General features: G+C 36.8%; 4 protein-coding genes across 7 annotated transcripts; all 4 read right to left on the reverse strand.

The window, feature by feature from the left end:
* On the reverse strand, window positions 7089–10042 carry LOC104736596 (putative hydrolase YtaP). Of its 3 annotated transcripts, XM_019234878.1 has the most exons (14): window positions 9907–10042; window positions 9381–9520; window positions 9216–9286; window positions 9039–9119; window positions 8792–8920; window positions 8603–8692; window positions 8467–8520; window positions 8260–8350; window positions 8085–8155; window positions 7898–7967; window positions 7760–7812; window positions 7584–7677; window positions 7405–7502; window positions 7089–7314 (listed from the first exon to the last, which is right to left on the reverse strand). In XM_019234878.1, exons 1-14 carry the CDS (start codon window positions 10026–10028, stop codon window positions 7228–7230), a joined length of 1251 nt encoding a protein of 416 aa, XP_019090423.1. In that variant the 5' UTR covers window positions 10029–10042; the 3' UTR covers window positions 7089–7227. The 3 variants fall into 3 exon arrangements, with proteins under 3 accessions (XP_019090423.1, XP_010454914.1, XP_010454912.1); XM_010456610.2 differs by lacking the exon at window positions 9907–10042 and having other exon boundaries at window positions 7091–7314; window positions 9381–9623; XM_010456612.2 differs by lacking the exons at window positions 8792–8920; window positions 9907–10042 and having other exon boundaries at window positions 9381–9623.
* On the reverse strand, window positions 10125–13735 carry LOC104736600 (eukaryotic translation initiation factor 3 subunit B-like). Its single transcript, XM_010456615.2, has 11 exons — window positions 13516–13735; window positions 13167–13404; window positions 12929–13075; window positions 12537–12665; window positions 12290–12418; window positions 12118–12201; window positions 11906–12030; window positions 11596–11798; window positions 10987–11518; window positions 10787–10895; window positions 10125–10702 (listed from the first exon to the last, which is right to left on the reverse strand). Exons 1-11 carry the CDS (start codon window positions 13626–13628, stop codon window positions 10364–10366), a joined length of 2148 nt encoding a protein of 715 aa, XP_010454917.1. The 5' UTR covers window positions 13629–13735; the 3' UTR covers window positions 10125–10363.
* Window positions 19276–21662, reverse strand: LOC104736601 (protein tesmin/TSO1-like CXC 7). The gene is made up of 8 exons (XM_010456616.1): window positions 21333–21662; window positions 21136–21249; window positions 20858–21038; window positions 20385–20714; window positions 20164–20252; window positions 19988–20082; window positions 19598–19921; window positions 19276–19508 (listed from the first exon to the last, which is right to left on the reverse strand). Exons 1-8 carry the CDS (start codon window positions 21566–21568, stop codon window positions 19474–19476), a joined length of 1404 nt encoding a protein of 467 aa, XP_010454918.1. The 5' UTR covers window positions 21569–21662; the 3' UTR covers window positions 19276–19473.
* On the reverse strand, window positions 24108–27408 carry LOC104736602 (small RNA degrading nuclease 5). 2 transcript variants are annotated; one of them, XM_010456617.2, is made up of 14 exons: window positions 27130–27408; window positions 26975–27025; window positions 26822–26887; window positions 26597–26730; window positions 26402–26511; window positions 26112–26234; window positions 25949–26019; window positions 25811–25870; window positions 25683–25738; window positions 25535–25595; window positions 25158–25425; window positions 24878–25059; window positions 24505–24794; window positions 24108–24386 (listed from the first exon to the last, which is right to left on the reverse strand). In XM_010456617.2, the coding sequence occupies exons 1-14, from the start codon at window positions 27238–27240 to the stop codon at window positions 24263–24265; spliced, it is 1707 nt and encodes a 568-aa protein (XP_010454919.1). In that variant the 5' UTR covers window positions 27241–27408; the 3' UTR covers window positions 24108–24262. The 2 variants fall into 2 exon arrangements, with proteins under 2 accessions (XP_010454919.1, XP_010454921.1); XM_010456619.2 differs by having other exon boundaries at window positions 24251–24386; window positions 26112–26228.

Below are 27794 nucleotides of genomic sequence, written 5' to 3' on the forward strand. Positions count from 1 at the left end.
TTGTCTAATCCATTTATATTTTCATCTATACAATAAAGATTGTTATTTTTTTCTCTATATATATAGAGGAACTCTATTTTTTCCTCTGTAAATAGAGTTGAACTATTTCATTTGCAAAATAGTCCTCTTAGAACGACCAGCAATGTAATGAAATAAAAAATGATTTTGACAACTATTCTTCTCTTTATTGCCACAAGGTTAGTGTGTTTATACTAGACACATTTTATTTGTATTGAATAGTGAACAACAACATTATGGAACATAAGGCCATCTTTATAGGGGGAAGAGCAAGGGTGTTCTAAGCCCAAATAAATTAGTAAAATAAGGAACAGTGGGCTTAGAACAATTTTTTTGGTCTTGATTGAGAACTGATTTAAGCCCAGTTCTCATTGGTCGTGGCTTCACGTGATTGGGCGAGATTTTTGCAAAGAAAGAAAATATTTCATTTCTCTCCTTCTGATCGAAATCGTTTCTAGGTTTAGGTGATGTCGAAGACGGCGAAAGCTTCTCGAAATCGTATCTAGTCACCATCTTCGCCGACTAAGGTTAGTATTCCGGCCAAAATCGAGAGCTCTTCCATGTACAAATCGGTCTCTACATAGGTTTTCCGACAAATCCGTTTAAATTCTATTGTTTTGTCGATTCATATCTCCGGCGATTTGAAGGCGAAGTCGAAATCTTCTTCCTGAGCCTTTGTCTCCTCGTCTCCTTTGTTTGGCAAATCTTATCTCCGGCGATATAGACAAGGTAGTCCCTTCGTTTCCTTTGTCAGTCCTTGTTTCTTCGATGTTTCATTGATTTAGGGTAAAATTGAAATCTGTGAATTAGGTTTGGGTTTAGTAACATGGTATAGGGTTTGTCTTATCTGTTAATTAACGGTTTTGATTAATCAATATAGGATTTTAGTGAGCTTCCAGGATGTATGACTGAATTCCGAGTGTTGTATGTTGTATATGAAATCAACCTTAACACTGATGAACTTTAATTGATTTTGCTTTGCTTCTGATGCTTGTAGGTGTGGTTAACCAGGGCAAATTAAATCGGAGAACCATCAACAAACCTGCATTGCTCTAAACTAAAAGGTAAGTCACTAGGTTGTTTGATTGTGTAGTGAGTTTCTCAGAATTGTTTTGTGATGATCTCGGATGTGAGCAGGTTTATATCTTGTAATTGAGTTGTTGTGAATTTAGTGAAGAGAAGGTAAAGAGAAGGTTGCACCATCTGCAGAGTTTAGTCACATGTGGGAGATAAAACAGAAGGATTTGGAGGGCATGAAACAACTCCAAAAATGTCCATTCTTGACACTCTCATTGCCAAGAATGAAACTCTTGACGAAGATGAAAAAGCGCTAAAGAAGAAGCTAATGGCTGAACTGTTTTAACTTAGAAGAAATAGTTCTCGTTATGTTTGTTTTAACTCTCGTTATGTTTGTTTTAACTATGTTTGTGTTATGTTTTGAATGTGCTGATGAATCATATATGTTTTAACTATGTTTGTGTTATGTTTTTAATGTGTTTATGAATCAGATATGTTTGTGTTATGTTTTTAATGAATCTCAGATGTTTGGTTACATTATCTTTCTTTTGTTTTTGCATTAGACTTTGCTATGGGTTTTCGGTTTCAGGTTGAAGAAGACATAGACTCTGAATACGACTATGGTATAAATAGCCCATTAGACTATAGTTCCGAAGAGGAGGAGGAGGCTGAGACCTATTACTATCCTCCACAACCATCAACTGAGATTGGATTCACAAGTCTGTGGAGCCGTGAAGCTGAACCACTTCCTGATTATGAGACTTAATTGACCCAGCTCAAGCACCAACTGATCCAGCTCAAGGACCATCAAAATCAGTCAGATCGGAGGTTGGTGAATCTGGAAAGGCTTGTTACTGAGGCACGAGAGAAGAAACCATTCTTTCAAATGGCCCCTGAATTGGTAGTTGTTGTTTGCTTAGGTATGATGGTTATGGTAGTGGTACTTATCATGATTAGTAAGTAAATTTGTTTTGGCTTTATGTATGATTGTAAGATTTTTGGTATGTACCCGGGATGGTGAACCCGTGAATGGTATGATTGTAGGCTTATTGGCTAGTGAACCCGTGATCGTATTTTGTGTATTTTGGATTTATACTTCTCAATCCAAAACCCGTGATGATATTTTGTGTGTTTGGATTTTAGTTTTAAAGTCAAAAATTAACAGAGTCACAAGAGTTGATGTTTCACAAGAGCTGATGATCCCTCTGTATATATGAGAAGAGCACAAGGTTTTATTTCATCAAAAAAACAAACATTTCATTTTCTCACCAAAAAACATATCATCAAAGTTCTCATTGCAAGTTTATTTTTTTGTTTTTTTTCTCTTGTTCTCTTATAGCATCTTCTTCCAATAATTTTCACTACCATTATGATCCAAATAATGATAATTTTAACCAATTTTTTAAGTTTGCAATTTAAATGTTATTTTTTAAAGTTTTTAAAATTGTAATATGTTTAAGATTATTATATTATTAAATCTAATGATCTTAAACATGTTCTCCCAATAACTAACTTCTTAATAAAAGATCTTAACTAATGATCTTACGTTATTTTCATAATATTTTTACTCTAAGAACACCCTAAAATGTACCTCTATAAAGATGCCCTAACAAGGGTTCAGATCCAAAATAAGGGATTCATTTTTTTTTTTTTTTTGACAACCAATAAGGGATTCATATGACAAAAAGCTTCCACGGAAATATCTCATAACAATACTGGATAGATTAGTGTATAACTGCTAATCAAAAAAAAAAAAAAAAAAACAAACAAACAAAGTCCAACAATATTTCTTACAGCAAGAGCAAGGTCCATCAAGCTATTTGCTCACTTATCTCGATTGAATGACGAAGACAAGTTATACAGCAAGAAATTAATCCAGAGTATGAGAAAACTATTTTTTGTTGACAACGCGACTCACAAGCATAGCAAATAGGTCGAGGCATATGAATATTGTTGGGTAGAACACCTACCTTTCTATCATCGTAGAACCACGTTAAACTGGGCTGAATGTATAAGTCCTCCTCAAGCATACATTCGATGTGAAGTGTGACACAACAGTACTCATCACATATGTAAAACCGCTCCTCTGGTTTTATGTCTTTCGCAAACTTCACACCAATAATAAGTCATGGTACTTGTCTACTCTCCATAAGAAAGTGTGAGTGTGTGCTTATCATGCTTATACCTCACATTTTGAGGTAAAGTAGCACATTCAAAACACAAAGAAAAGTCACACTCCTCAATGCCATTGAATGTTTCGTATGTGGAAAGAATTGCAAATCGAGCACCTTCTCAAGTCTCCTGGTTTGGATGTTAAAAATAAAGGGTGCTTATGACTTTCATGAACTAATGGCTCAGAAACTGTGGCGCACTGCACATGTAGCTTGAAATGACATCCTTGTTCACCACACTATTGAGTTGATATATATGAGTGATACGAGCTTCGACTCCGAATCCATAGAGAGATTTTGAATATGTAATGAACTTTTGAGTGGTGTCGATCTATATGTTTTTCTGAATGAATTGCAGCTAAATTGTCTGTCACCAAGAGCAAAATCTCAAACGTACAGGCTGTCCGACTACAAAAGAGTCAACGATCAATTTATTAGTATATATCAAAACACTAGTAGTATACTATAATTAGTATTCAAGTTTCTACACGTGAAATAACGAACGAACTCATTTAATGCCTCTTTCGCTAAAGCATTGAAACGATTAGATTAGAGTTTGATGATGGTGTAACGTGTAAGTTAAGTAGTGCTCTTCACGTAGTTTTGCCTGCGCAACTTTCAAATTTTATTCGAGAGCATTTAAATAAATCATTGCGTGAACAGGTCTGACTTTTATGGAGATAGTTTTTTTTTTTTTTTTTTTACATATAAGTGTCGGAAAATTTTATTTATTGCTTTCACAATATACAAATACAAAAAAAGTAAACATGTCAATTGAATTCGACAAAAAAAGCAGGTCAATTGAATAACATTCCTTTTTTTTTTTTAACAATTTTTGGTTGGACCGCCTTTGGTGTTTGAGGTGCCAACAAGAAAAAAAAAATCTTGATAGGACTAAAGCAGATACAATCGAACCGGTTGATTAGACCGGAATCGTTAAGGAACCCAAAGACAAGATGAATAAAAGTATAATTTCTATTAATTTTATTCCACTAATTTTTCATCCTATATACTTGAAAAAAATGATGCATGATTGGACCGAATCAGATGCAGTCAAACCGGTTGGTTAGACATTATAACCAGTCTTGATTATAACCGGAATCGTCGATGAAATACTAATATGAAACTAACCAAAAGAATGAAAAATAAATACGCACGAGAAAAACTATTTTAACGGAGATGGGTCTCGATCGTCGGAACTCGAACAAGATTCCTCAGTTTCGGCAAGGTTCCTCAAATCTCCATCTCACTGTTGAGAACTCATAAGTCATAAGTATACAGTAGGTGAGATAGGTGTGGTGTGGATTAAAACCACCACCCCACACACTAACTACGCTTTTAAAAATGTTACAACCTAAAAAAGTTGCTCTTTACTCATTCTTGAGTTACTTTCTTATTTATTTCCAATTAAATATTAGTAATCTGTTTTCCATAAAATTATAATCCAATAGAATTCAATTTCTGATTACTTTTATTATTATTATAATCTCTCTTCCTTAATCATCCCCACCCCACACACTAACTACGCTTTTAAAAATGTTACAACCTAAAAAATTGCTCTCTACTCTACTCTAGAGTTCCTCTCTAACGATGACCACCGGTAAACATATGATTGTTTTTGGGAAGCTCCATACTTTAGAAGAAACAATCTCTTACTCAGCTTTAAATGTTTCTTTCTAGACGAAAATGTAAATCAACTACCTAATCCACACCACACCTATCTCACCTACTGTATATTAAAAACTTCCTCTTTATCAAAATATTTATTCACTAAGTAAATAAAAGCCACTAAATGGGGTTTGACTGGGTTTTAACATTACTGGTCTAATGTTGACAAGAAATACAACAACAAAAGTAAAACAACTTCTGATGTTGGGAGAAACCAACAAGCAAAGGGAAGAAAATCACTTGTCGTTTTATCTGCAAAGGAAAGACTTATACAAGCCACATAAAAAGAAGACAGTACAAAATTCAAATTTCACCGTATATGTATTACAAATTGGTAACATCCCAAAACAACACATTCTAATTGTAGAATAGAGAGATATTTTAATCTTTTCTACATTTCGTTATTTAATAAATTAAACAAGACTAATTAAACATCAAGGTTTGCTTTTAGTAATGTTGTGACACCCCAATTTCAGAGACTTGCGGAGAGGTTTAAACGACTTGATTTGACCACCTATGTCATCAAAGTGCACTTATTTTTTTGGTCAAGGTCCTGAGAGAACTCCACAGTTAAGCGTGCTTATGCTAGAGTAGTCTCAGGATGGGTGACCTTTCGGAAAGTGATTGTAGGGATGGTAACAAGTCTTTAAAGCCTCTCAGATGTAGCAAACCAGCCGTAGGATATGGATGGGCTCACGGGCCTAATGAGAGGACGTGAGGCCCATTAAAGAAGGTAGGCCCATGGACTGGGATTGGACGTGGAGTCCACTAAGAGGTGGCGGTTGGGGCGTTACAAGTGGTATCAGAGCCAAACCCAGATAAGTGTGGAGTCGAGTTGGCTCACACTGTCGGGGGTGACAGTCTTGATGAGCAACGAAGACGTTGAGATCTGTTAGTGGGGGTGAATTGTGACACCCCGGTTTCAACAACTTGCGAAGAGGTTTAAAAGAATTGATTTGGCCACCTATGTAACTAAAGTGAGCTTATCTTTTCGGTCAAGGGCCCTGAGAGAACTCCACAATTAAGCGTGCTTATGCTGGAGTAGTCTCAGGATGGGTGACTTTCCGGGAAATGATTTTCGGAACTGTACGAGTGAGGACAAAACACAGAAAAAGATCATGTGGTGATTTGTAGGGACGGTAACAAGTCTTTAAAACCGACGAATATGGATGGGCTCATGGGCCTAATGAGAAGACGTGAGGCCCATTAAGAAAAGTGGGCCCATAGACTGGATTGGATATGGGGTCCACTAAGAGGTGGCGGTCGGAGTGTTACAACTAGAGTGTCGGTTGGAGTTTTTTTCAATAATTCAATATATGGGGTTTGATTGTAAAACAAAAGTAAAAATAAACTTGTGCTACGCACGGGGTAACTTCTAGTAATACATACGGTTACTTTTCCAAAAAAAAAAAAAAAAAAATCAATTATAAAGGATAAATAATTTTTTAACTTTGTAAATACTTTTACTATGTTTTTTTTTATACCATCAAAAATTTTGTCAATAATTTGTATCCATTAAATAAAATTTTGAAATTCTCAATTTTTCATAAAAGTCTATTAGTTTAAAAATTATGTAAAATTTTATCATGTTTTCTATTTAAAAAAAAAGGAATTTTAATAATACCAACAATTGAGGATTACTTTGACATATAATAAAAGAAAGAATGCAACATGAGCACTCATCCTAAGACCATCTCCAATGTATATTTCTATTTTTTTCTCTAAAATAGAGTAACTCTATAATAAAGCAATAGTTAGTGTAAAAAATAGAGATGAAAATAGAATTGCTCTATATATAGAGCAATCTAGAGCAAATATTGTTCTATAATAGAATTTTGACTCTAAAATAGAGTGGAGTTGGAGATGCCCTAACACGAGGATGGAATACTAGACCAGAACGAAAAAGCATACCGATCTTCCGAGGCAAAATTGATCGTAAATCGACTGAAAATATGATTAATATTTTACATGTCTCTAATTAGACAATTTAATATATTGGCAATAACGACTATATAACATTAATCATGCACTAAACGCCTAAACCAGAGCTTTGTCATGTAAACAGAGCTCTTGTTTGGACGCTCAATCTAACACAGGCAAATTATCAGAGCATTGATGGCTTATCCTGAGCCGGACAGTTCTCTTAACTGCGACTCACACAGGTCAAAAGCTAGTTCAGTGTTTAAAGAATGCAACTGCTTAATGCCTAAAAAAGGATGATACTCTTTGCTTTTGTAATGATAATGATTTGGGAGAAGTGAATACATTATTTCAGTTTACAAGGAGATGTTTCTTCTTCTTATTAGTTTACAATTTTACCAATATTACAATTGGAAATGTCATGTCCACCGGTTTATTTAAGGAATTTGTCAAACCAGTCTGATGACTCTTTGATCATAAAACTCGTCACTTCGTGTCCAACTCCATCTTCTGCTTTGAACTGCTCTCTCGAGAAACATCAAAAGTCTATTTTAATTTCTCTATCCGGTGGTTGCAAATAGAACTATTGTTTAGATCAGTGATGATGTACCTTAACATTTCCAGGAGAACCAGTATCTTTATAAGCCTTCTCAGCTCTCTTTAAAGGAACTTCTAGTCCGCCAAGAGGGCAGCGAGGATCTTTTGCACCTGCACATGAAATCCGGAAAAAAACTTGTAAGTGTGTCAGATAGATAATGAACATTTTACATATATATCGATTGTGCTGACCGTTAAGGATGTAAAGAGGCCGTGGAGCAATCACTGGTAATGAGTAAGGTGAGTCAAACTTAGAAGCTAGTCCAGGAGCTATTCTGTTCCACACCTGTTTTAAGTCAATCAAATACTTACCAACTGTTATATTTGAGTCGCAATCCGAATTCGTAGTCATCTTCAAGCTTCTTTACCTTGTCGACTACTTCTTTGTCGATTACACTCTTTCCCAGATCAATCCTTGCTTCTGAAACCATAGAAAGCAAAGGAATTATAATTCTCATACTTAAGTATATATTGAATCTTTTAGTGAGTTTTTTTCAAAATCTGACCTTCAAATAAAGGTTTTATACTGTTGACTCTTGCTTCCCACTCATCATTGTCTATTGCCCATCTAAATCCCTGCCCAACATTCAAAAGTTTTTGAATTAGGAAACCTTATCCTCTTACAAGCAAAAGAAAAGGTCTCTCATAGTTGCTATGTTGTTTAAGAAAGAGTAGTAATGATGATTTTTGCACCTGAACACCGATTAAAGGGACAGCCACGGAATAGCGGGTGTCAGCTGCAGCAGCGAACCAAGCATGCATCCCTGTATGATGGTTTTCACAATGAACAAAAAATTAGTATATATGAACTTAGTATAATTACTACAACAAATCATGCAACTCATCAGTTAGTAGTTATATGACTGACCTCCTAGCGAAATGCCGGTGATTCCTATCCTTTTTGGGTCTATATCATCCCTCTTAATAAGATATTCAGCTAGTTTGATCAAATCCCAAACCTGAGAAAAGACCAAAAAAAATAAAAATCAAATAGATGCAGTAAGATCGATGTTTTATACTCTAAAAGTGAAACCAGAAAATGAAAGCTAAATAGAGGCAATGGGGTTTTTTTTACAGTATCAAAGATAAAAGGCATTGTGTTTCCATTTTTCCAAGATGATATAAGAGCCTGCATTGTAATTTACACCCATATCAGAACTCAAAAGAGAAGAAAAATAAAAAAGGTCATATATAATGAATTTGTAACAAACATCATTATATGCAGTTTTGCAGATGTAAGCGCGTTCCCCGTGGTAGCGAGAGTCTAAACCGATGGCTACATATCCCCTTGAAGCATATGCCTAAGCAGAAATAAAACATATATATATAATCAAAACATTCCTCTGTTGATTAATTAAGAAGAAATCAAAATGTGAAAAAAAAAATAACAATGATGTTACTTCGAGCCATGGTCTCAACCATTCTTTGTTTGTGTTTGTGCCGTGCATAAACACAATCGCTGGCCTTCTTTCTTCACTGCTCTTCTTCAGGCTTAATATAAGCAAAGGCAATCTCCCTTGCTCTGCATCCTTTTATATTCCTCATTACAAATAGAATACAATTTATTTTTTATTTTTTGTAAGACTTAACACAAAATATATTATCCATAAAGTTTCTTTAAATATATATATACCAAATGTTAGTTACCTCAGTGTGGAGATGAAGGTTTTCTTCTTTAAGCATCTCTTTCAAGTCACCAATGTCTTCTTTTGGACAAGACTCTATTGCCTGTGTTTTGTAATGACCAAACAAACAAAAATCAAATTAGAAGAAGAGTGACACTTTTTTTAGGAAAAAAAAAAAAAGGATTGAACATCATCGCACTTCTGTAGATGGAACATCGGATTGAAAGAGAGGGTTCTCGACAGGATTCGAATAATCCACCATTAGTGGAACTGGAGAGATTAAAAAAGATTTAAAGGAAGATAATTAAAATATGTGATTATGAGATCAGGAAAAAATTAAAAGAAACATTAGTAAATAAATCACCTTCGGGAGATCGTCGACTTAGGAGAACACAAAGGAACTCCGATCTAAACACTTGGGCTTGAGAATCCATAACTCCGTCTCCGGTGGCGGTGGTGGTGGTGATCGGTGGTGGGAGAAAAAGATTCGATGTTCTGTGTTTCGTTACTCAAAATTAATGTCAACGGCATGCAAATTTGCACAATTAGCTACCTGCTTGCTTCTTCTCTTCTTAATGGACGTGTTTTGGTTAACTTTATAAATACTTTTTTTTTCTCCGTCTCTTTGTTATTGATTTGATTTAAAAATAAAAATAAAAAACACTTTGAATTTGTCGTCACATTTTTGGATTTTTGCATTTTGGGTTTTTATTCGATTGCTATAAAAAAATTATTTGAAATGTTTTTTTTTAGCATCCACAAAAAAAAAACATGAGTTATTAATTTTATTTACTACAATACTTAAAAATTATAACACATACTCAATTTATATAATCTATATACGAAGTTTTTTAAAAATCCTCAGTCTTTTAATATTCAAGTGAGAATACCTTCCACCAACTGGCATGGGAGAGGAACCTTTGTTTCCTAGGATAATATGGGCGATCTGGACAGCAAGAAACAAAAACATATTTAACAATCGACAGCTACAACTTTGTGATGAAGCCATCATCAGTGCCTGCTTGTAAATTGAAAAAAAAAAACTTTTCTTTAAGATGGAGCTTAAGTTTTAGTAGAGACCTAAATATTAATTGCTTAAACCCTGAAATTGAGAAAGATCGGTCAACAAATATGCTACCAACCGTTGTGTTTTGCCGTTATGTAGATCTCACCAGATCCAACTTTACAATTCTCAATCCTTAATTTTGTCATCACAAAGCTCAAACGCTATATTTCATATATCTTAAACGCTAAAGATTTATCCTAAGGAACCAAAAATTCTCTTCCAAGTGTAGAGAACGCTGACGTCTAAAGAGATCCGAAGTGACAAGAGACGGACTGAGAAAATTACATCGACTCTTGAACGATTTCCTCGGTTACATCGATAACATCCTCAAACTCAACTTCTTTGGCTTCATACTCATCTTCTTCCACATCACTAACTTCACCATCCCGAAGATTTTGCCTCGCGAGTTTCTCCTCTTCATAGAGAGACTTCCACTGCATCACCCATTTTTCCCATTCTTCCTTTAATGCCTTCCTCTTCTCTCTGTCTTGTTCGCTCAACAGCAACGACACGTCTTGATCCTCTGCCTCATACTTCTTGCTGTACTTCTTCAGGTTCTTTGCTATCTCTTCTTCCTTCTCCGCAGTCAAGAATGATGGCGGTCTTGGACGCCAAGCCAACTGTATAACCACAAACAAATATTTTATTGGACAATTGAAATGGATGATGCCAGTTTGAGACCGAGTTTTTTTTTTGTTACAGACCTGGAAGAAATGATCCTTCAGTGTCCGGTAAAGCAAATTCCCGTTGAAAGACCATATGGTGAACCCATTCTCCATCTCGTGGACTGATGTCACAGCAGTTGCAACATACCTTTGAAAATAAATAAAAAGAACAAAAAACATCAGCAGTTGGAACAAAGAGAAACAACAAATGGACTGGTTTAGTTTTAAGACAGTAGTACCTTCCAGTTGGGTCCCATTCGATTTCCGTGGCCATGAAGTGTTCGGCTGTGGCCATTGTCTCGAGCTCATCCACGTTGAAAAATTCAAGCTGGCCATTGAATCCCTTTAACCCAGCAAGAATGATGTACTTGCCAGTGGGGGACCAGAAGAGGGCATTGGCTTGTTTGGCCTTCAAAGTTGCGAGCTTTGAAACCCTTCCAGTGTTTTGTGCAGTCTTCATTGTGTAGAAACTGACATCTGGTCTTGGTTGGTCACCATGAATCACAGCAAACCTGTGACCCTTGGGCTCCCACGCGAAAGCAATGATCTTGTCATTCTTGTTGTCCAGCTCAAGAACCTCAATGGGAATATCCCTCTCTTTGATACGGAAAAGCTCAAATCCAGAGTATATGCTCTTCTTAGTTTTTGTGTATCGATCAACCTTGACAGCAAGATACTCTCCACTACTCTGCCAGTACATCTTGCAGTCGCTCACACTGAAGAGATTCTTCTGCCTCAACTCCACCTTGCTCGGGATTGGATTAGAGCAACCTGAAGAAAGACATGTCAATACAAAACAACTGGCAGAAAACTGAAGCAAATTGAGGATTCAGGGAAATAATAGAAACATACCTTGGCAGGTTGGTTTCCACCACCTTGTTCAGGAACAAACAATGAAAGGATAGAATCAGTAGGAGACCAGCAGATATCCACAACATTATCGACCTTCATGGATTTCTTGTCTATTAGGCTGAAAGTCTCAGTCTCATAGACAGATATAGTGTTTTTGCTAAGCTTGGCAAAGTATTTATCATCATTTCCACCAGCCCATCTGCAGAAAAAGTTTACGATATATCAACAAATGTGCACAATAGTTGAATAGAGAATAGATTTTGACTGTTTATATTCAGGACATTGACATGCAGTTGAAGATATTACCTGAACACAGGCCAAGAGGCACCAGCAACACCACCAAGTCCTCCAATTGAAAACTCATCAGCACTACCCTTGAAATCTCTCATCATCCTACCGGTCCTCACATCAAAGACCTTAACTTCTACTTTCTGAGAGTTTGACAGAAATCAGAATCCTTTGTATACAAATGATATACAAATAAAAGTTGGAAAGAAGAGAAGCAAAGATGCACTCACACTTGCATCTCGTGGGTTGCTTGGTTCTTGGCTATGGTAAGTTACCAGATATTTCTCACCTGGCGAGAAATCAACTAGTTTTACCTAAAACGGAATCAACAAACATGTCATGTTTTCAGGCCAACAGAGGAAAAACAAAACTAATACGTAGCGATTAAAAGGAAAGTCAAACCATAGAATGCTGATAACGCATGAGACGCGTGAATGTATCAGCACCACCCCAAACAGCTGCTCCTTGCTTGTGAAGTGTCACAAGGTATGTACCTAGAGGAGACCACTGCACATAACTCTCTGTCCAATACTGCATAGGAGGAGAACATCATTAATTCAAATAATGGATATACACAGGAAAATGTAACTTTGCCCTAAACAGTCAATTAACAAATAATGGATATACACAGGATATGTAAGTAACTTACAGGACGCTTATGAACAGGTTCAGGCATCTTCTGCCTAGGATCATTCCAGTAAACTTCAGTATCAGCACCATGACGAATGACTAGCTGGTCCCGGGCTTTCTCATCAGTAAGCCATTTTTGATAATTTTCCTGAAAAAACAAACACCATATAAATAACGAGAACAAGCACCTCAGTAAAGAAACAAACATGCAACAAGATTTACGCAACTTTTAACTATATTGGTTAGTTTACATACAATGCGTAAACAGATCCTAACTCTAACGCAGCTAGCAAACACATGTAAATCACTGAATCAAACCAGCAAATAACCAGCACAGACGCAGAGGAAGTTATTCAAAGACAATGATTCAAGGTAGCAAGGAGTAGCGTATATGATGAAAACTACACATACCGCAGGTACATAAAAACTGGCCTGAGGAGGCTCCCACTCCTCCTTCACATTCATCAACCTGTCGAAATCATCAAACTTGTTTACATCAAAGATATGAGACTTGTCCAGCTTGTAGCCATGAGTCTTTTCCTTAGCATTTTGCGCTTCCTGCAAGATTGAGAAACAAACTCTTGTAAGTAGAAGATAGAGACACCTAAGCTAATTAACTAAGCTGCTCGTAGTTAGTTAAATAAATAACCTGAGCGGTATTGAACTCAATAAAACAGTAACCCAATGTCAATTCGGTATCGGGATCAACGGGCATCCACAGTCCATTCTCCCTGATCACACCTAACTGGTTGTAAATTTTCTTGACAACACCTTCAAGTTTCTCATACTTTTCCCTGGTAACAACAGGGAGGTGATCTACTACGATTATGTTACCGAATCCAGTATCGAATTCTGACTGATCCTCGTGGTATACTGCTTCATCATCACTACCAATCCACCAAAGATTCCAAAGAAAAAAAAACAAAAAAACTCAGTTCCGTTGTTCGTACATTCTACAAAAACCAAGACGCAGCGATCTATTGAGAAAAAAATCTCACCTCGCGATCCCAAAATCGTCTCGAGGAGGAAGATGGATTGAATCGAGATTAATCTCAGACCAATTAATCCCTAACTGAGCCGCTCGGCCATCTATATCAACGGCCGCAACCATGATTTCAAGAACTTAAATCCAAGATTCTGTGCGCTTTGAGGAAGAAGAAGAAGAAGAGGTGAAGAAAGTGAGAGCCTAGGGTTTTATAGCTTTTGGCAGTGTTAAGCCGATGACGAAGACGGAGGAAGACTGAATATTTTCCCTGGACGGGTCGGGTCATGTAATTGGTTGGACCTATATTATTCCAAAGCCCATTAACAATAATACAGCGACGAAAAGCTCATTATGCTCTGTTAGTTCCTTTGACGATACATGTTTTTTTTTACTCGCAACTTGCAAGCTAGGTGACAATTTTTTTTTTAACATCTAATAAGCTCTTGTTAATCGATAATGTGATCCTCATTGGGACATCAACAAGAAAACCAGGAATGTAATAGTAGCTGGCAAAATCAATATTATTTGGTAAAGGTGTTTTAGCTAAACTGTCTGCAGCTTTGTTGTTGTGTATTCGTGTCCAGACATATGCAACTTCTTTGAATTTTTGTTCCCAATATTTGACTTCCTCAACCCAGTTATGAACTCGAAAGTTATGTTGTTCACCGGTAACCAGTTTTGTGACCGTTGTGTTGTCTCCTTCGAAGGTTACTCTTTCATATCCTCTTATCCATGTTTGTTGCATCGCAATGATCAAGGCCTGAAGTTCTGCCTCCAAAACACTATCACATATCTTACCTTTACTCTGCCCAGCCGTTCTATAAAAACCCTCTGAATCTCTTATTATCCATCCTGCTTGTGGTGTAGAATCCTGTTGGAATTGACTATCATAATTGCATTTAACATAATCAGTTTGAGGTCGTGTCCATTGGGAGTGTTGTGATTGTTGATGTCGATGGCTCTGTGCATTCTGTGTATCCTATGTACAGCAGTTTACCCACTCTTTTGCTTCATGTAATGCTTTATTGAGATCTTGTTGCCATGTGCTACCTCTTTTTTGAAACACCAATATGTTTCTACTCTTCCAGATTCTCCAAAGTGTCCATATTGGTAGTTGTCGTTCTAACGCAGTGAGTCCCTGATTGTTGTAGCAATCTATTATACCCTGAAATTTGTCTTCAAAGCTACTAACCAGACTGGTGATGTTTCTGTTAATATTTTGGCTTCCTCTCCAGATAGATTGTGCGTAACAGCAGGTGAAGAATAGATGATCTGTTGTCTCTTCAGTTTGGCAACATCTTTTGCATTGACTATCTGTTGTAATCATTCGGTGTCTCAATTCAGAGCCTACTGGTAATGCTCGTGAGAGCAAACGCCACAAGAAATGTTTCAGTTTTGGAGCAATGTCCATCTTCCAAATGGAGGATTTGAAACTCTGTAATCCCGGAGGCGGGCGTACTGGTTCATCAGCGTGTATGTGAGTTGCTAGCCAGTATCCAGATTCAACGGTATATAGTCCTGAATCATTGTAGTGCCAGCCAAAAAGGTCCGGAGATGCTATTGGACTCAGATGTATTCTTTGTATTATTGTCACATCTTCATCAACAAAAAGGCTGCGTATCAGTTCCAGGTTCCATATCCTCTGATCCGCCCTGATAAGATCCTTAACTCGCAGTGTTCTTATGACGTCTAATCCATCAATACTCCTTGGGGCTCTAGGGGGATTGGTTGGTAACCAAGGGTCTACCCAGACATTTATATTTTCACCATCACCAATAAAAAATCGCATACCACGTTGAATCATGTCTCGACCTTCTAGCAGAGATTTCTAAATAAAAGAAGGTTTATTACCAGGTCCAGCAGTAAAGATATTATCATTATGGTAGTATCTTGCTTTGAGAAATCGGCTAAGTAGACTTGATGGAGCCTGGAGTATACACCATACTTGTTTTCCAAGAAGAGCTAGATTAAACTTCTCCAAATCTCGAAATCCTAATCCACCTTCCTTTTTTGGTAATCCCATTCTTTCCCAAGAAACCCAATGCATCGATCTGTTGCATGGATTTTTGCTCCACCAGTAGTTTGCTATAATACTATTTATCTCATCACAAATTCCTTTAGGGAGTTTAAAACAGTTCATCGTGTAGACCGGTAGAGTCATTGCCACTGTTTTTAGAAGGATTTCTTTACCTGCTTCCGATAGATAACGATGTGACCATCCTTGAGTTCGTTGTTTAACCTTGTCAATGATATACTGGAAGATTTCCTTCTTTTTTCTGCCTACGTGTTCTGGTAGTCCTAAGTATTTACCACATCCTCCATCATTGTGAATGTTAAGTATTCTCCTTAATCTTGTTTTGGTGTGGGGTTGGACTCGAGCTCCAAATGTTATAGCAGACTTTGTGAGATTGACTGCTTGACCTGAGACTCGTTCATAATCTTGTAGGATCTTCATGATTGTGGAGCAAGACTTAGGATGAGCATGACAAAAGAACAGGGCATCATCAGCGAATAAAAGGTGGTTAACTGATGGACCTTTTTTGCTTATTTTCATCCCTTTGAGTTTATTTTCCTCTGCTGCTTGTGTTAGTCGATGACTAAGAACTTCAGCACACAAGATAAAGTGGTATGGAGAAAGAGGGTCCTCCTGTCTTATGCCCCTTGTTGGTAGTATCTGACCTTTTGGTGAACCATTAATTAAAACCGAGTAGCTCACTGTTTCCACACACTGCATCACCTAATTTATCCACGTTGAATCAAACCCTATATATTGCAGAGTGTTTCGAAGAAAATTCCATTCCAGTGTGTCATAAGCCTTTGAAATGTCTGTCTTGACCGCCATATAGGAGTTAGCCCATCTTTTCCTTTTCTTTAACGAATGGATCATCTCATGTGCTATAATGACATTGTCCATAATGTTCCTTCCAGGGATAAAGGCTGCTTGGTATTCAGAGACAATAGTAGATAGATGTTTCTGTAATCTTGCCACTAATACTTTAGAGATGATTTTGTAGCTTACGTTGCATAGTGCGATTGGGCGGAAGTCGCTCATTGTAGTGGGAACTTCAACCTTTGGTATAAGACACAAATTGGTGTGATTCATTCTCGTTGGCATGACTCATGTGTTGAAAAAAGTTTCTATTTCTTTGAGGATCGGAGCTTTAATGTCATCCCAGAATTGCTGATAAAAGGCTCCTGTTAAGCCATCCAGACTTGGAGCTTTCTCTGGGCCAATATCAAAAACTGCTTTCCTGATTTCATCCTCTGTGATTGGAGATTGAAGTTCTGCATTCATTTGTTAAGTTACGCGTCTCGGAAAACCGTGGAAGACATTTGTATAGTCTTGTGATGAATCTCTTGTTGTTGTAAACAAATCCTTGAAGTATCGTTCTGCAATGCTACCAGTTTCCTTATCTCCCCGATAGACCATGGCTTGGTTATCTTCTATCGCAATGATCCGGTTACGAGCAAGCTTTGTTTAGCCTGTGCATAGAAGTATCTTGTGTTTCGATCTCCAAGCATCATCCAGTTGTTCCTGCTTTTCAGCTTCCAGAATTGTTCTTCATCTTTATATGCTTGATTCAACTGAGCTCTGATACTATCTATCTCTGTAGTAGGTGTGTTGCCATAAGTCAAAGCATGATCCAAATCTCGCTTCAGAATTCCAATACCTATAGTAGCATTCAAACAATGTCGTTTTTTCCAATCTGATATCCGCTTTCTACTTCTCTGAATCCGATCAGAAAAAGCCATTGTAGACTCCTGAGTATTCCAACTAGCAATAACTGTTTCTCTGAATCCCTCTTTATTTAGTAACCGACTGTCGTACCGGAAAACATTACGGCGTTGCTCTACCACATCACATAGATTAGTCACAATTGGTCGATGATATGACCCCTCAAACGGAAGAAATTCTGTCTGTGCTGAAGGAAAAAGAGCTAACCATTCTGAGTTTGCCATTACGCGATCCAAACAACACCATACTGTGTGGGTATATCGCTTTCCAGTCCACGAGAATTTGTTTCCAGTATATTTCAGATCATGAAAATCACAAGTAGTCAGCATACGTCGAAAATCAATGAAAGTTCTTTCTGATCGTCTTGGTCCCCCTCTCTTTTCTTCATTGCCTTTAATCTCATTAAAATCACCCATGACCAACCATGGTTCTAGACGTGATGTAGATATCCGTTCAAACCGTTCCCATAGATCATTTCTGAGACTCGGTTCTGGATGACCATATACAAACGATAAGTAGAAATGACTTCCATTAAACACAACTTGCATATCTACAAGATTAGCTGAAGCAAATACAACTGAATCAGATTCTGAATTTTTCCAGAAAATAGCAATTCCACCACTCATACCTTGTGGTGGAACTGTTACAAAGTTAGGGAAACCTAGATCACTTGCAACCTCTTCGATCTTGTCATCAGTCTGTTTCGTTTCTAGTAGGCATAACATGTCCGGGAAATACTGTCTTTGTATTTCCTCAAGGCGTCGAACTGTAAGGTTTATGCCTAAACCTTGACAGTTCCAGCAGGTTGTAATCATGGAGGCTGTGGTGGTTTAGGGCCCACCGCGCCTCTACACTGGGTGTCCTGAACCGAGCTACTAGTCGAACCAGCCTCCCGGATCAGCAACTTGGGACTTGCCCCCATCTCTGAAGATTCCATGGTGTCTTCTCTTTTCCTCTTTCCCCGTTCAATGGCTATCTGATCTTGAGTCTGGATCGCTTAGTCCATTGCTTCAGGATGGGGTTGAATGTTCAGCGAGTAGTTCTGGTACTCTTCTCTGCCTGGAATGTCTCATGTCGCATTCTCATAAATAGGAACCGGATTAAATAACTGACTGTTATTCAAATCACCAGTAAACATGGCATAATGCTGATTTGCTTCCTGGAGATAGCTTCATCAGGGTCTTCTTCAACCAAGGCATCATGATTTGGATCAATGTCGTTTAGCTCATCAGGCTCATCTTCAACTTCAGCTTGTTGACCATTGTCTCCCTCATTAGCTTCATCCGCATCAATATCCAGTTCCCTTATGATCACTCCTGGATTAGGATTTGCTGGTGGTATGTCATATTATATTGCGATTGAGATACTGATATGGGATTCCTCTGATTTGGATCCAAAACGGGATGAAATTGATGAGAGGTGGATTTTGAAGGGGATTCCATCGCTGAAGTATTAACATCCGGTCATTAAAGACCCATGGACCTCGTCGCATCACTGTTTCCAATGACTCCTCGGAGGGGAAGATGAATTGGAATTGATTTCCTGGAATGAGTCTTTCATGAACTAGACCAGATTGTCCCCAAATCCTTGGCATGGAAGCAATGATGGATCGAAGATTTTGACGCCGAGGCATCACTGGACGGCCGACAATGATGAAACGATTCTCCGCTTCTGCTTGGGCCACTACATCCGCTGGGAGTGCTATCGGTTCTTCATCGGCACCGAGATTGATATCTTGGACTGCTCTTCGAAGATCAGCCATTTTGAGAAGGGTATTGTAGAATCGAAATGGAAAGAGTAGTACAAGCGCAATTGCCGATATCGTATATGTGGGATAATCATCGTCGAAACTGGGTTTAAATAGAGGGGGAGACTCTATAACCGCAGAAGAAGCATCACATCGAAGTGAGATCTTCAACGTGGAGATAACCGTCAGGAAAGTGGTTTGAGTAATGTCCACTTCGCCAGAGAATTCGTTGTAAACCGTCGCGAAAAAGAGATATAGTAACCGCCGAGTGACGAGAGGAAAAATCGCCCTTTCAGTCGCCATTAGCAAAATGTAACTGTGATTTTATCTTTTTCTTGCTTACTAGGTGACAATTTTTACTCAAAAACTTCGTACCATTTTTAAATTATGAATTAAAAAAATGAGTACATCCTAAAGTTTTTGTCAGAAATTTCTCCCAAAAACAAATTTGAGTCTAGATGGCTTTGCTCTTCATCATATGGTTCCTTTCAACTTGGATTTGTGTCGGCTTTGGTATTTTTTCCTGCATAAAAACAAATCTCTTAAATTAGCACATCATCTACGAGACTACAAGACAAGGATACGATATTAAGCTATAAAAGCAAAGCTTACCATTTAAGCTCCCACGGTTTGAGAGCTGAATGAGATAGTCCCTGAAGCTTGACAAGATCTGTCGTTCTTGTTCTAAGTAAACCTCCGAGCTTGTGTCTGTGTCTTCTTTCTCTTGGCTTGTTTTCACTCTGGCAAACGTATCTTTCTCTGACCCGATCTCATGTTCTTCGTCACACATCAAGGTACGTGTTGTTGGAGATAAAGGCTTCTCTTCTATTCTATTAGTATCAAGGACACAATCTGGAGAGTCGTTGATCACATTAGCACCTCTTTGGGCTTGATCAAGTGAAGGATCTTTCCTTTTGTCTGTTTCACATTTGGCACCTGAAACACCATATCAGACATGAGGAACATATCCTCCTTACATATATAACTGCATGATATATGTACCTGATAATTTATTTGCCACATCCACTGATTTTGAGACCAAAAGCGAACATAGCTCTCTGACATGATGTGGTTGGATAATATTTGACAGAGAAGACCTATAGAAAGCAAACAGTCAGGTCTCACGGTAGTTTCCAATGGGCAAAATCATAGAAAGGAAAGGCTTTGATATTTCCAACCTGTAAGCACATGTGGTAAATCCAGATACCGCCTTGTCGTTAGGGAGTGAAAAAAGAGAAGTGTCACCATTTCTTACAACGTGGTTTGCCTAGTTGGAACAAGAAAAACACACACAGAAAAGTATGCTTTCAAAGCAAGAAGTGAAGCTAAAGACCACGAAATCGACACATAAAAATAAAAAACAGGATCGTATTATTCGGCAAGTTATATAAAAGTTTACCCTCTGATTCTGGACAACGTGTGAATGTAAAGCGTCCTTGCTCTTTCTCTTTCTTGATTCAGGAGGGTTAAGAAAACCAGACATGTCGATGGCGCGGTTAACAGCAGCATTGGTCGTCTGTTGTATGTAGGTTTCTGAGAGCTGAGGTCCATGAAGAAGAGCATTTCTTTCTTCACTTCCTTCGAAATTCTTGCAATCTTGACATTTACAATTCTCTGAACACAGGACATTCGCCTGGTAACACTCACAGTACTTCTTGAGGCATCCTGATTTCTTGCAGTGGCATCCTTTACTGTGCTTTCCAAGAAGCAGCATTTTCCGCGCATTCTCCTACAAAGTCCATTTCAAGATATATATAAGTTATCATCAACCAAAGCATTACTCAAAAGCCTTTATAACCATTATAGGACTAGGACACTTTCCAAATGCATAAAGCTACATCTTTTTTGAGATGCAAAATTACATTAACAAACCTGCAAATCTTTAATTCCATGAGGACTACCAGCAATCTTGGGCTTAAACGCATCCGGATTACGGTCCAAGATCGTCGTGACAGCTTCTTGTCTTGAACCCTCTTTCTCCAAATTGTTGTGACAATTCAAACAGTTACAACTACCGTTACAATAAGATCCAGACGCAAAACATTCGCAATACCTTTTTACAAAAAAATCCACAAGACTGTTAAAGGAAAAGGATCTAACCAACATGTTTTTTTTTTTTAACTCTCTTTAAAACAAAACAGAATACTTACAGCTTCAAGCACTTTGAGTTTTTACAATTACAACGTTTCTGTTGTTTATTTGGAGTATTATCTAACGATTCAAGTTCTGTCTGTCCTCGTGAGGTCGTCAATGGATCTTGGTTACTAACATATAATATAAATTCAAAATCAAACCCCAAAAATTTGATAGATATGAGAAATTAAATTGTTTGTAAACCAATATTTACCTCACTCGACAGTTTCCTCCTGATTGATTCATATGAACTTGGTTGTGAACAAATCGGTGAAGCGGTGGTTTCTGCGGCGGAGTGACTTCCGTCGCTGATTCTTGAGAAGATTTCACCGGAGAAGTCGGCGACGGCGGCGGTGGTGGTTCTAGCGACTTCTGAAACGAATCTATCTTCGCAGAGATGGAGAAATCTGATTGAGGTGGATTCTGATTAGAACTCGAATCCTCCTCCATGGCAAAATGATTTTACAGAAGGAGCAGAGATTTTCTTTTTTTTTTTGATATGGTTCAAGTTTGAAAAGCTCTCTTCTTCTTCCTCTCTTTGGGATCTTTTTGAAAAATCGAAAAAACAAGAAAAAAAAAAACAAAATTGAGTTTAATCAGCGAATCTAGCGGTTGAGATTTTAAGGGATTAATCAACGGTTTAGATCGTTTGATTAAGATCTATCTAGGTTTTTAGAGGATACGAGCGCAATTTGGCGCTAAAGAAGACTCAAGAGTGTTTTTTACACGTGCGGTATGTTTGATTTTTCCAATTTAAGTTAACCGGCCGGTTAAGAGCTTCATTGGTTTTCTCGCGACCATCAGCATCCGCAAAACGCTTTGGCCTTGACTGGTTCGCGGTTGCGGGAGTTTGCGGTTTCAAACGTTGTTATTAAACATTTTGAACAACTGACTCAAATTTTAAAATTGGTGTGTTTGCAGAAATTTTACGATTGGTTGACCATTAAGTGCAACATTGAACAACGGTTAAAACATAAAAGGCAAAATTAGATGTTTTATAAAATCACAAAAAAAATGTTTGAAACACCAAATACTTTATTAAATTTGACACCAATTGCTAATAACCGCTACCACCTGAAAACGCAGCGTTTGAAGGTTTTAGTGGGAAAACCAATCAGCACCTCGGTTGTGATTGTTAGCGTTTTAAACCAATCAAGTAAATAGTTTTTATAGTTTAAGTCGGATTCGCTAAACTTCAAACACTTGTAGGCAGTAACGAATGGAGAAAAAAAATCACATAAACAATAAATTAAAATATATATATATATATTATCAATTCCTATATGTATTTCACATTACAATTCTCAAACATTAATTATGCTCTAAATTTATTTTTCCAATGTAAAAAATTGTGTGTTACCCTAGAAATGTTTTTGTTTAACTTTTCAATTAGTTTTTCTCTATTAATCATGCACAATTTTTTTAAATATTGATTTTATAAATATCATTTGGTGTTTTTATACTCTTCTATTTATATAAGGATTTCATCAATAGACTTACAACACCAGAGCCTAGTAACAATAGCACATAGGTCAATAACGCAGCCTGCTCTCTCAAATTTCTTAGAATAATCACCAATTGATTTGCAAAGGGCTGCTTCAATGTTCATGAGAAAAATCATCTGAATCTGTAGGAACATCTAAAGTATTGCTCACAACCAGTGATGCAAGTTCACGGAGACAGACCAAAATTCGATATCTATCACTATAAGTTATAAGTGCCTGTTAAAAAAACAGACCAAAATTAGCACAATTTTAAAGAAAACTGAATAAGATTTCAAAGAGAAAGCTGAATTAATTACTTGCTTGCTTAGCTAACATTTGGCAATGAACTCTTTTGGCCTCGATGTAACTACTGTAAAAAAGCCGATCAAGAGAGATATTAGATCTGAACATCAACTTAGGATTTGCAAGTACAAAGTAAAACCCCTTAATCTCAACCGCATGAGAAAGAAATGGGTAATCTCAACCCCTTGTTCTCCTTTATGTATCCCACGAGAATCTTGCAGTTCATAATACCGAACACCATTCTTACGATCAATACCAGTGAGAAGCATAACATGGTATACATTATAAAATCTTTCTCTAGTAATTGGAAGGTAAACCTCCTCCTGCACAATACCATAAAAATATTATGCATTAATAGAAACTGCAACTTGATAATTTAAATATAAATTAAAATTATCACTTACACTACCAATATTTTGAAAAGACTCATAAATTGGAACAGCAACAGCTATAGGGGAATCGTATTGGCGAAGATAGCGAATGATTTCATCTTGAAATTTCGTTAAATTTTCAAACTCTTCAGGTCGATATTGAATACGCTATCAAATCATTCACCGATTGAAAAACTTAAGAAATTTTACATTAATTTCTTATTTTAATTATCTTATTTTTCTTATATTATGTTAATCACTAATTTTAATACATTAAACATTTGCATACTTTAATCACTTTCTATATAAAATTATTTTTACTATATGATTATAATAAATAATAACTGCAATTAAATTGCATATATTTCCTCATTAATTGCACATATTTTCCTATTGAAATTAGTAATTTAATAGATAATTTTCTATTAGAATCAGTGATATAATAGATTACTTTTGGTTTTATATACTTTTCAAAATATTAATTGTAATCTTTTTATTTTTTAAATTTTCTTAGAATTATTAAATAAAATTTCTTTTCACACATGTCCAAATATTATCTATACACTTGACACACGTCGCGATTATATGAATTACTAACTTTGAAAATTAAGCTTTATATAATAAGATATTACATATATGGTAATATTTAGTTTTACTGTTGTTTCACCAAGACAAACACTAATAACCAGTCATAAAGTTTCCCCAAATATACATATTTCAATTGCTCAACCAATTGTTCAGATTATGCAAACTCCCACAACAGCATAATCACACCCCCTTATGTTATGTGTTATTTTGTGCTTTCAGTCTTTTTGTCTTTTTAAACCAAACTTGAAATGTCAACTCTTTTTAAAATGTATATAAATCAGAATATCAGAATTGACAATAACAGAACTACATATATAACCAATAATATTTGAGAAATAAAAAAGACTCAGTTTGATGCTCATAAGTCATAAGGTCTAAACTTTGGCGTCTGTGTCAGTTTATTGCTTGATACCAACAAAACAGAGAGCTACTTCGGCTTGTGCTTGAAGCTCTTCAAGAACCTTCACAACTTTCTCACGGTCAAGCCCGATTTCATTCTCATCTTTAAGCATTTTCCTCACTCTTCATATCCACCAGCAAGAAACAGACAGGGCAGGTAAAAAGAAAACAATCAGATCGCAAATTCAGAAAATATTCGTTTGTCTAAAAACACTTAGGATTTGGATTGAGTGCTACAAACCTGTCGACAATGGATGTGTCTCCGTGTCCGGTGCAAACTATAAACATCGCATTGGTGGGTAACGCATCGTAAAGGGATTGCACTCTCTCGTTCATTTTCTTTAATATTTCCTTCGTTTCAAGTGAAACATTGTTTTTCTTCTTAAGGCTCTTGTTGTTGTTACATGTAAGCGATGAGATCATCTCCGCTATTCTGGAATTTAGTTTCTGCGGATCATTCGCTCTGCTCTGGAAATGTGTATTCAATTCTGAGAACTGTGTCCAAACGAACTGTGACCGCTTGTTCTTTGCCTAGAAACATATAAAACACAGATGTATCAAACGTTTTTGGCAGATGAGTATACAAAGAAATGGATGGATTCAGAAGTTTTTACCTCCTTCATGGCCTTTGAAAGTGCTTCGTCGTCACAAGAAACTGGAATTGAATTGGATGACTCAGAAGCATATCGCTTCACAATGTTGATATTGTCAATCATAGAAGTAGATTTCCCGCTCTCATTCAAAATGGCGAGTAGCTTTTTTCTTCTCACTTCCGGTGGTGAGCCAAAATCAGGTCCTAGTGGAAGCCAGAAAAGAAAATCACTTAAAAGGATACAGAGAAAAAACAAAACACACAAGATTTAAATAGCGAGGTTAAGACTATGAAGTTCTTGCCATGTTTTATCTTCAATAGTGCCAAATCCATGGCTGCTTTTGCATCCTCTACGCTGTCATGTCCAGATTCAGACAGCTGTATCTCTCTAGCAAGAAACTTTTTTGCTAGAATTCGAAGTTTAGTTTTATAAGATCGACCATGTGGATGCTTGTATAGTACTGCAGTGTCAATCACCAGATTATGAGAGATCTTCAAAGAAAACAAGTCATTTTCCAAGGAGTGTCCGACTAATATGGTCTCTTCGAAAACCAGCCTTAAGAACTCTGCCTGAACATAGGAAACGGCTCTAATTATACTAGACCATTACAAGTCTTCAATTCAAAAGTTCAAACCTCTTAACCCATATCTAATAAAAATTAAAAGGATCTCGTCAAACCTGAATATCTTTAAGAGTTGTTGTAACTCCTTCCATCATCACAGCTGTTATTCCACTATACCTGCAAACAGATGCCAGTACTGTATTTTTTAAGAGGTACACTATTCTAAAATTCATACACAAAATCACCAATATTTGCATGACTTACCTTGTGTTATAATCAGTAATAGGATTTGTTGGCTTGACTAATCTATCTAATAGAACCTGCGCGATCATGGAAACTTGGTAACATAAATGAAGAATCTAACATACTTAAAGAAAGAAGGAAGAAGGTACCTGTCCTTGGATATCGACCAGTGTCACTCTTGTTAACTCCAAACCCTCCTTTGTAATACACTAAGGGTGAAACAAAAAGGAAAGATGTTTACAAGATTATAAGATTATCATGAAAGGCCAGTGAACATAGTCGTTTACCATCTCGCAATCAAGAGCCACAATTTCATGGTGAGATACTCCTGGTGGTGCAGGAAGTGTAGGGGTAAACTCTGCATAACGAACAGAAAATGATCAAACAATATGACACAAAGGTCAAAGGCAAAGGTTAACAGCTTAAATCTTAAATAGATGTAGCTCGTACCAAATTGTTCAAAAGTGTATCCATTTTGTTCCATTTCCTTTCGACTAAGAGTATAGTATGCAACAGGGAATGGTATGTCTTTTATGATCTCAATGAACGATTTCCCCATCAGATTGCCTGCTTCTACAAAAAGCAAAGATTATATCTAGTTAATGCCTTCTATTGGGAGAAGACTTTATAAAATCTGAAACTACTGTTTACAGGCGTAGATGATATAACTGGAAACATTGAAACCTCGTCGTAATTAATAAGGAACAATGATCAAGATTCATCGAGTGAAGTCTACTTACCTGGGCTAGATACAAGGGGAGGTGTTTCCACTGAACTCGTAACAGTTTTCTTTCTTTTAACATTGCAAGTAAGGATTGTATCAATTGTCCTCATGTCATCAACTACAGAGCTAACACAAGAACAAAAGATTAGTTTTTTTTTACCAACAGTTAACCAAACAATTGTAAAGAGAAGCACCCAAAACTTACACCAACCTCAAAGCTAAAAGTGCTATAGGATTGCCACAACACGATTTCAAACTAGCAAGTGCTTTAGACTGTGATAAGTATAAAGCTGCATCCAACCCAGGAAGGTAAAGCATTACAACCTTAGGAATGAGAGGCTTGTTCTGCCAAAACCAGATCCTTAAAAATGTCAATTAAACTTAAAGTAAAGGACACAATCAAACAAACATAGCCAACATGTTCACTTGTTCATACCTTAATAAACACCCACGAGGGCATATAACCTTCTGCAAGAACCCATGTCACAAGTCCCTGAACATCCTATTCAAACCCAAAAAAAAACTTACATTATACCAATCATACAATCCTAAAAGTTTGATTAACCACGAGGATGATTCAAAAACCTACTTGTAAGTTCAATGTTGCTTCAGGGCTTTTGAAATCGAGTTCTGCTTTTGCCTACCAAGATGAAGAAGAAGAATCTTAACATCACAAATTACCAATATCCAACACTTAATCAAATCTAAATCAATACTAAAAAGTTCCAGAGGAAGCGTTGATACTTCGGGTCCATATATATCGAAGAAGCTGTTTCCGGTATTGCTCTTAACATCACTACCGTCGCCACTTTCTCCAACATCTTCCGCGTCGCGCTTCCGTTTCGAAGACGACATTCTTGAGACGACGCCGTATAGCTATTCGGCAAATTTATCCCACATACGATTACGCCGCCGAGTACAGCCGTCGTCTAACACCGCCGTCGCGTTTTTAATTTGCCGTGGGAGAGAAATCTAAGGGTTTTTATGTTTAACCTTGTCGCCTCCAAAAAAAACATAGTGCAAATGTGGTGAAAACTGCTTTCTCCTAAACTATTGTCACAAAAACCCACTTTCATGGTATACTTTTCCAAATTTTTTTTGCTTATGTGTCCACTTTCCTTTTATATTTTTACCTTTACTAACAACTTACCTCTCTTTCTCTCATTCTTTTCTCTCTTTTTCTTTTCTTTTTTGTTATTAACACTTTAATAAAGTAAAATATATTTATTTGTTATCATAAAACAAATTTTCTATTTATTTATATAAAATATGTTATGATTATATATTTTCTACATTTTAAGATACATATTGCTATATTTTTTATGAATTTTTAGATTATACAGTATCCATCAGTCGTTGAACATTTGTTCAATTATAAGTGGATAATCAATTGCAGTATTGTTAATAGA

This window comes from Camelina sativa, chromosome 13 (assembly GCF_000633955.1).
Source record: "Camelina sativa cultivar DH55 chromosome 13, Cs, whole genome shotgun sequence".
In the NCBI taxonomy this organism is placed as follows: domain Eukaryota; kingdom Viridiplantae; phylum Streptophyta; class Magnoliopsida; order Brassicales; family Brassicaceae; genus Camelina; species Camelina sativa.